Below are 8,654 nucleotides of genomic sequence, written 5' to 3'. Positions count from 1 at the left end.
GAGAATTAGAAAGAAACATGTAAGGCCACCACCATCGAGAACCACCAAAGTAGTAGGGGAACCACCAGTTGAAGAAGCTAGAGGAGAAGCAGAATCTGCGCAGAATGTGTCAAATGAACATGTGAATCCACATGTTGAACCTGCAGTAGAAGGTAATTTTATTTAAAAAATTATGCAATTTAGGTTTCATAAAAATACTAAACTGTTATGTTGTTAACAACAAATTATTTTATTTTATGTTATTGTAGAAGAGAATCATAATGAGGAGGGAGACGGTAATTTAAGACAATCAGGGAGAAGGAAGAGACACTCAAGGCCACAACCATCAGGTCAGAGAATTATTCCTCCCAGGGACAATGAGGCCCCAACAGTGATTGTGCCTGTACATGAGGGTAATGCTGATGGAGTTGATAAGGGTGGGGAAAATGAGTTCCAGTACGAATCTGAGGATCTTCACAGTTTACCTGAATCAGATGATGAAAACGGGGTTCTGGTATTTCCACAACACAATCCTAAAGCACGGTATGGCCAAGTTAGACTCGAGCTGGGCATGGATTTTGCAACGATGCAAGAGTTCAAGGATGCTGTTAAGAAGTTTAACATCCAAATGGGGAGAGAAGTGTTCTTTCTAAAGGTGGAGCCTTTAAGATGCAGAGTTATTTGTTATAATCAAGATTGTCCGTGGGAGGTGTACTGTTCAAGGAGAAATTTTCCACCAAGTTTTCAAATCAAGACGCTAGTTGATGAGCACACATGTCCAAGGAGTAACAAATCTAGATCAGTAACCTGTAAATGGGTGGCTGGAGAATTAGTTAACAAGCTTAGAATTTCTCCTAATTTGATACAAAGGGAAGCAGAAGAGTGGTTCAAGGTAGAATATGACATACGTGTTGGTGAGCGAATGATGTATAGGGCAATGGAGATGGAAAAGGACATCATTGAGGGGACGGAGAAGGAACAGTATGGAAAGCTACGCAATTATTTATCAGAGCTTCTTAAGGCTAATCCTGGTTCTACATGTACTATGAGCACACATCCACAGCCAGAGGGTTTGCCTAAGTTCAGAAGTTTATATATATGCTTAGAGGCATGTAAGAGAGGATTTAAATATGGTTGTAGGCCTTTTATTTGCCTTGATGAAACCTTTCTTAAGGGGTATTTTGGGGGTCAACTACTCACAGCTATAGGTCAAGACGCCAATAATCATCTATTTCCTATAGCATATGCTGTGGTTGATGCTGAAACAAAAGAAAATTAGAAATGGTTCTTGCATTTACTTCATGAAGATATCGGGGATTACAAGGAATTTGGGTGGAACTTCATGAGTGACAAGCAAAAGGTAATTTATAAATTTTGTCCAACTTACTTATTTGTATTTATGCACCTATGTTGTACTGTTGAATGTTGTACTATTGAATGTTGGGTTTTCGCCTTGTGGTTTAGGGACTGGTTCCAGCACTCCAAGAAGTCATGCCAAGAGTTTCACATAGATTTTGTGTGATGCACATGTGGCAGAACTTGAACAAGAGATGGAAGGACAAAGAGTTAAAAGGAGCTCTATAGCAGTGTGCTCGGGCAATGACAGACTTGGAATTCAAGAATGCAATGGTATATGTCAAGCGGATGAATGTAGGAGCTTGGGAATACCTGTCAAGTTATGAACAATCATCATGGTCGAAATCAGGATTTTCTGAATGGCCTAAAGTGGATAATGTTACCAACAACAATGCTGAATCATTTAATGCAACAATAGTGGACATGAGGGGAAAAAGTATCTTAACAATGCTAGAAGAGATGAGGTTCTACATCATGAGGGTTATGGCACAGCACAAAGATGCTTTATCATCATACACAGGAAAGCTGGCACCTATTCAGATGAGTAGGCTGGAAAAGGAGAAAAAAGAGGGTAATTACTGGGAGGCCCAGTGGGTTGGGGACGATGAGCATAACATATTTGAGGTGAGGAGACATGGACACAGGGTTACTGTTAACACTCTAGAAAGAACATGTACCTGCAGAAAGTGGCAACTGACTGGATTGCCCTGTTGTCATGGAGTGGCTGCTATCCAAAGGAAGAATCACCGGCCTGAAGACTATGTGCATCACTGGTTGTGTATGGAGCACTACAACAGGGCATATCAGTTCCACATTAACTCTGTACCCAGTGAAGAGTATTGGGTTGACTATGAAGGTTATCCTTGTCTACCTCCTCCATACAAAAGACCAATCGGAAGACCTACAAAAAAGAGGGCACAACATGAATCTGAGCGTCAGGATAATAGCCAATACAAAATGCCGCGAAAGTATGGTCAAACAACTTGTAATTGGTGCAAAAAAGTAAACACCTCACTTGATATTAACCCATTGGTTTTGTAATCTAAATCAGTGTATACATGACTTGTTACATTTGTATTTTAAATGTCTACTAACCTGTTGTATATGCTGCAGCAAGGACACAATGCAATGACATGTGAAGAAAAGAAAAAAAGTCTTAGGGGACAAACTAGTCAAGCAGCCGAAACTTTATCAGGAGCAGCAAATGAACAAGAAGATGCTGCTGATCTATCAGATAGAGAGCAAAAAATGTACTATGAGGAGACTCTTGAGGCAGCAGATGAACAACAAGTTACACAAGGGCACCCCCAATCTCAAACTGATAATGAGGTTAGCTTCATAGTTACACATTTGTACTTGTTTTTTCTGCAACATACACAGACTTCTGGAATTTGTGTTTTGATTTTGTAGCAAGCCCAAGGGTTGGAATCAAACCCTGCAGCAGCATCTGATTCAACCATTGCTATCAACAAGTCAGCTCCACCAAAGGTTGCTGCTGCTCCAAGACTCGTGAGGAGGGGTGCATCTAGTGCTAGGGCAAAGATCCCTATTATGAGGCCACCATGCACTACTGCACTAGCACATGATCCAATTAGGCCACCACAGGTCAGGCCCGGTGTGGCTGTTGCTCCAACTCCAAGGGCTACCTCAGTGAGGCCCAATGTACCTTTTAGACCACCACAGGTCAGGCCCAATGTGGCTGGAAGGCCCAATATTCCTGTGAAGCCCAATACTTCAGCCCAAGTGCATGTGCCAAATTCTAGCTCCAGTGCTCCCTCATTGGTTTCTCACCAAACAATGAATGCAGCAAGCAAGGGTACCACAAAGAGATTCATGGAGTTTATGCCCACACCTGCACCTTCAAAGCCTTCACAAAAACCAAAGAAGAAGCCATGATGAATGTGTTGTTTTATGGTCTGTTGACATTGTAGAACTGATTTAGGAAACCTTTGTTTTGAGTGTTAATGAGCTTTTTGGCTGACTTGTTTAAGTTGTTTTCAGAGTTATTGAACTAAGTTGTGTTTGACTCTGTTTAGTACTTTTTATTTTCAGAGTTATTGAACTCTGTTGTCTTGTTTAAGTTGTGTTCAGAGTTATTGTCACTTGATCACAGGTTATGCTTGAATTACAAGAACAGTTTATTTACTTTTTGGGGATTGCTATAAATGTTATGTAACCTGTTATGGTCAATGTGATCAGATTTAGTAGTACATATAAATGTTAATTACCAAGTTTGTACTACAAGTATTCTATTTGGTTTTACTGCACTTTGCAAAACACAACACATATCAGGTTCTCATCAAATTTATAGTCCAATAATTTGGTACACTCTTAATACACATCAGGTTTCATGAAAACACAATACAAGAGTTATGATTCCCTATTTCAATCAAATTTGGCACATTCACAGTTATCAAAATACACACTAATTATTCACATTTACTCTTCATCCACTATTTAATATTAGTCCAACTCAGTTCTTAAACAGAGCAAAGAAATTGATGAAGACACCAATTGCAACCCCAATGCACATCATGATTAGAAGAATTTCAATCCTCCTCAATTTCTCCTTCAATTCTTTTGTAAGAATAGGTAGCACCATGGGGTCAATGTCCTCGTACTGCACTGATTCGGACAGCTTCCTAGTGCTCTTCTGTTTGAGTTTTCCACCTGAAGATAGCCTGGGTTTGCTGTTCCAAGAACATTCCTCCTCTTCAACCATGTCTTGCTCTTCCAATTCATCAATCCATTGAAAATATTTGCAATCCTGATTTTTATTCTGTCAAGAACAAAAATTGAAAACCCATGAAGAACAGATCAATCATAACGTGCGAAACACATATTAAAGTGCAAAACCTATTAGAGGGCAAAACCCAGTCATGCTTACCTTCCATAGTGGGCACCGAAAGAACCACCTCCCTGGGTTAGCATTCGTCTTCGATCTCAGAGCAACAACACCAAGAGAACAGTGACACATACCGTCGTAATACTTCATACCAGAGTCTTCGCACTTATCGTTGCCGCCTTCTATCATTGACGCAGACCTTCGCTTCATACCTGCTGCATCCATGGTTAAACGGCTCTTCAGATGCATCACGTTCTCATTTTGCAATTGGGAATTAGGGTTATTATAATTGGGAAATTTGGGAACGGGTCCAGGTAAGCTTTCCTTTTGCCACACAAGCTTTTCCGTTTGCCACATCACACACTTCCGTCAACGGAGAAAGCATCACTTGCCGGACGGGCATTTGGTGCACGTTTTTAAATTATCCAACGATATTTTTGTCGATAATAAAAGTGAGGGGCATTATTGTCAGCGTTTACAAAATCTGGGGGTATAATTAGTGGTTAACCCTTAAAATAAATACATTGATACGTTTACTTTAAAAGCATGTAATACTCCAAAAAGATAACAATTATTTAATATTTCTAGTGCTTTTTTATAGTCTTCATTTGTTTTCATTCATGTTATTATAATCTTCATTTGTTTTGTCCATGCATCGTGTAGGTATGTTGCTAATGTTATTATAATCTTCATTTGTTTTGTTCATGCATCGTGTAGGTATGTTGCTAGTGCACAATAAAAAGAAACATCCCGGTGAGAACAAAGAAACATCTATAAAACGAATATATAAATGATAGTATATTTTTTCATAAAAAAAAATTTGTATATTTTTTTTGGGTTTGGCAGAGAAGGGGGGGAGGGGGTTGGGTTTGAGGTGCAAGTATAAACACGTCTGTTATATGATATAGAATGTGGAAGGTTTTTGTGGTTTTTGGACATGTAAGTAGATGTTTCTTTTGTGCTTTATATGTTGTTTCTTTCTGTGCGAGGGTGTGGAAAATTGAAATTAAAATGCTCTCTTTACATTGCATATAAGATTTGTTCACATCAGCTAATGTCTGATGGTGTACATGTTTGGTGCCTGTGCTTGTATGCAAACATTACAAATCATGTAATAAACAATGAAATTACTATTTACCTTCATTAAAAAGATAAAATCTCATTCATCATCCAAAGATAATCATGAAGAACAATCAAGAGGAGGGTCGAAAGACTGAATAAGAGGATTTTGAAGCTTAATTAGGTTCTCAGAAATTTAAATATATCATTTATATATGTATACAAACTGTACATGTCATTGAGATAAATCAAGGTTCCTGATATGTGAACTGTAACGAATTCATACAAATCATTAATCATAGTCATAGATATAAGGAAATGGCTAATGAATGTGGAAAGTGAGATCCCCAAAGGTGTTCTCGCCACTGTATGTTACATAAAGAAAGCCATCTTCATCCTTCTCTTCATATATGGTAGACATTATTGCTCCTGTAGGAGAAAGTACATTGTCCACTAAAATGAAGATGGCCTTTTCAGCACTTAACTATGATATTATTACCAAAAGAGTATATAACTAATACTCCACCTTAAATTTGTCATATTATCGGCTAAACAAAGCAAATCAATGACCATGATCACTGCCTAAGAACTAAGATGGTAATACACAATTCAAATGCAGTTCAGCAAGAATTAATTCAGGTCCTATCACAATATAGAAGTATATTTGCAAATATAAGCATTATAGTTTTAATTCCCACCAGATTATGAATGAGTCTTTAAGATAACTCAAAAATTACTTACCGATAGCAATTATCTTAACTAGAGTTAATAGTCTATCATGCCAAATCAGTACGTTATTTTGATCAATTTGGTGCATAACATAACAGAACACTACAACATGGTTTTGATCAATTCAAGCCATTGATTAACAAGTATAGAATAAATTTGAAATTACATACCCAATTTAGAATAGTTGAACAAGACAAAGAATATGTCCGAATCCTTATATTATCTTTTATTTTAAACGCATATTGCACATTATTCTAACACGGCCAAACAGAGAATTGACTGATATAAACTTCATTCAAAATTTTATATGGATGGCATACAGGATACAAACAATCAAGTCAACAGCAATAAAAATTTATTAATGGTATAAGCTTTCCTTTGAATTTCATACAACTGAAACAGAAATTATTTATCTGATGATTCCAACTAGAAGGAAAACTATAAACAACATCTTACTTCTTCTTGTCAATACTTGGGATGTCACTTATTTCCGCCTTTTCAACAATCACCTTCAGACACATCCAGATATAATTAGCACAAAGGATGTATTCAGTTACATACATGTAAATGCAGGAGCCAAAACGTTGCACACTTGACAGATATAGTATTAATGGGTATCTACATTAATTGTTAAAATCAACCTATATCTAACATCTACACACATCAGAGTAAAATAAAATATGAAAATGCAGAAAGAAAATAAAATAAGAAGATTATGCTTTGGAACTTTACAATTCAAAGCCAAATAACTTTTCAATTCACCTTTTTCATTTGACTAGTGATCACCAATTGTAGGTTTTGTTTTTGAAATATCAAAACCTTTTATGCTACCAAGTAGAAAGAGAAACAGAAGAACAGAACATGAACAATGAATCATACAGAGTGACTTATTCCACACACAGACCTGAAAGTTTAGGAAGCAAGATACATGGATATTGAAGAATTCAAGGCACAATCTTGAAAGCTCTGGTCTTATCAATCCAGCTAATGAAGGAATTCTTGGAGTTCCTGAAACCCAAGAAGCCATGCTCTTTGGACTTGTTCATGCTATCCAAAAGGCCAGCGCCACCGAACATCACATCCACAAACCACCAATCAGCAACCTCTTCAAGTTTGGTGGGAGAAAGCTGATTCTCTCTAACAATCTCATCCCACACAGGGCCCTTATCCCTCATCATCTCCGACAACTTGAGTCTCTCGGAACCCTCATCGAAGCCATACTCGGTGATCCCATACTGCTCCGCCAGCACCTTCCACAGATGCTTCCACTTGAACACATCCCCGTTGCTGCAATTGAACGCCTCGTTCCTCGCGTACGCGTCCACCGCCGCCCATATATGCTGCTCCGCGATCAAATCAGCATCCGACGCCGTCGTGTAATCCTCCCACGCCGATTTGGTTCCAGGGAATCTCAACGGAACCCTCTCGTGCTTGCAAATCGCCGCGTACACGCACAGGGTTCCCACCATGTTCATCAAGCTGTAAGGTGAGAATCCGAAGATCACTTGTGGCCGGTGAACCGACCAAGAAACACCGTCCTTCGTCTGCGTCTCTTCGTACAAGATGTCTTCCTGAGTGTAATAGAAATTGGGGGCCTTGAGTCGCGGCAGATCCTCCGTGAACGGCGGCTCGTGGGGTTGGATCTTGCCGAAGAGCTCGAAGGGACCTAGGTAGTGCTTGCCACCAGTCTGGAGGGACACGTGGCGGAGATTGGGGGCGTTGGGGATAACGGCTTGGAGGACGTTCCTGAGCATGGCGCCGTTAACCTGGCAATTCTCGGCTTCGGTGGGGCGTCTAGTCCATGAGACGTAGAAGATGTGTGTGACGTCTGTTAGGGCGGAGAGCTTCGATTGGGTGTCGTTGGGATCGGAGATGTCGCACTGGATGTATTCGATTGGGTGATCGACGTTCCAGGATGGACGGGGCCGCCGGGCAACGCCGTAGACCTTCCATGGACCGCCGGGGGTATCGGCGAGAGGGAGAATCTCGGCGAGGCTGTTGCCGACTATGCCGGTGACGCCGATGATCAGACCCACGCTTTGGAAGCTTCGCGGAGGTTCGTCGTCTTCGAATTTTTTCTGCAGCACGATAATACAAAAAATATTAATAATGATAATTAATAAATAAGTAAAAAGAAAAGGAAAATATGGAGTGTTTGCTGTTGCCTTGGCAGCACCGATAGCTCCAGCCCACCACCAACTCATGGTGTTATGCTATGTTGAATGAGGGAGGGAAGAGGGAAGCAGATATAAGGAGCCTTTGATTTATGAGCTCCGTTTGTGTTTCAGATTCAAATAGAAAGTAGAAACCTCATTATTTACAAACCCCATCGTCATCCCCATCCCCATCATTATTCATTTTTGTTATTACCGCTACTCTGTCTTGCTGTGTAAACTTATGTACACCCTTTTTTTTACTGTTTGTGTTTTTTTTTTTTTTTCGTTTTTTTTTTTATTACAGATCCTACTTCTCATTATTTAATATTTATGGACTCAGTCTCACACTTTTAAAGTTTTACTTTAGCACTCCGTGTCTAAATTAGACATCAATTTAATTTGGTAAATAAAATAACGATATTTTTTATATCATTAAGCCGCACACGACAACGTTGCAGATCCATACATTCTGGCATGCTTATCAAAAACATCTAAATGTTATTAAAATATTTGGTAGGGTTTGAGCACTA

At 39.3% G+C, this 8,654-nt stretch overlaps 2 protein-coding genes across 3 annotated transcripts; both read right to left on the bottom strand.

The window, feature by feature from the left end:
* Nucleotides 1-3,630: 3,630 nt before the first annotated feature.
* On the bottom strand, nt 3,631-5,328 carry LOC112748943 (uncharacterized). The gene is made up of 2 exons (XM_025797193.2): nt 4,223-5,328; nt 3,631-4,114 (listed from the first exon to the last, which is right to left on the bottom strand). Exons 1-2 carry the CDS (start codon nt 4,535-4,537, stop codon nt 3,809-3,811), a joined length of 621 nt encoding a protein of 206 aa, XP_025652978.2. The 5' UTR covers nt 4,538-5,328; the 3' UTR covers nt 3,631-3,808.
* A 78-nt stretch (nt 5,329-5,406) lies between these two features.
* On the bottom strand, nt 5,407-8,443 carry LOC112750748 ((S)-8-oxocitronellyl enol synthase CYC2). 2 transcript variants are annotated; one of them, XR_003175990.2, is made up of 4 exons: nt 8,134-8,335; nt 6,873-8,046; nt 6,425-6,477; nt 5,407-5,668 (listed from the first exon to the last, which is right to left on the bottom strand). XR_003175990.2 is itself a non-coding variant. In XM_025799573.3 (3 exons), exons 1-2 carry the CDS (start codon nt 8,170-8,172, stop codon nt 6,913-6,915), a joined length of 1,173 nt encoding a protein of 390 aa, XP_025655358.1. In that variant the 5' UTR covers nt 8,173-8,443; the 3' UTR covers nt 6,307-6,477; nt 6,873-6,912. The 2 variants fall into 2 exon arrangements, 1 of the variants encoding a protein (XP_025655358.1); XM_025799573.3 differs by lacking the exon at nt 5,407-5,668 and having other exon boundaries at nt 6,307-6,477; nt 8,134-8,443.
* Nucleotides 8,444-8,654: the final 211 nt, after the last annotated feature.

The sequence above is a fragment of the Arachis hypogaea genome, chromosome 15 (genome assembly GCF_003086295.3).
Source record: "Arachis hypogaea cultivar Tifrunner chromosome 15, arahy.Tifrunner.gnm2.J5K5, whole genome shotgun sequence".
Lineage (NCBI taxonomy): Eukaryota > Viridiplantae > Streptophyta > Magnoliopsida > Fabales > Fabaceae > Arachis > Arachis hypogaea.
The sequence above is the reverse complement of the archived record's forward strand: the minus strand, read 5'-3'. Positions and strand labels throughout refer to the sequence as shown.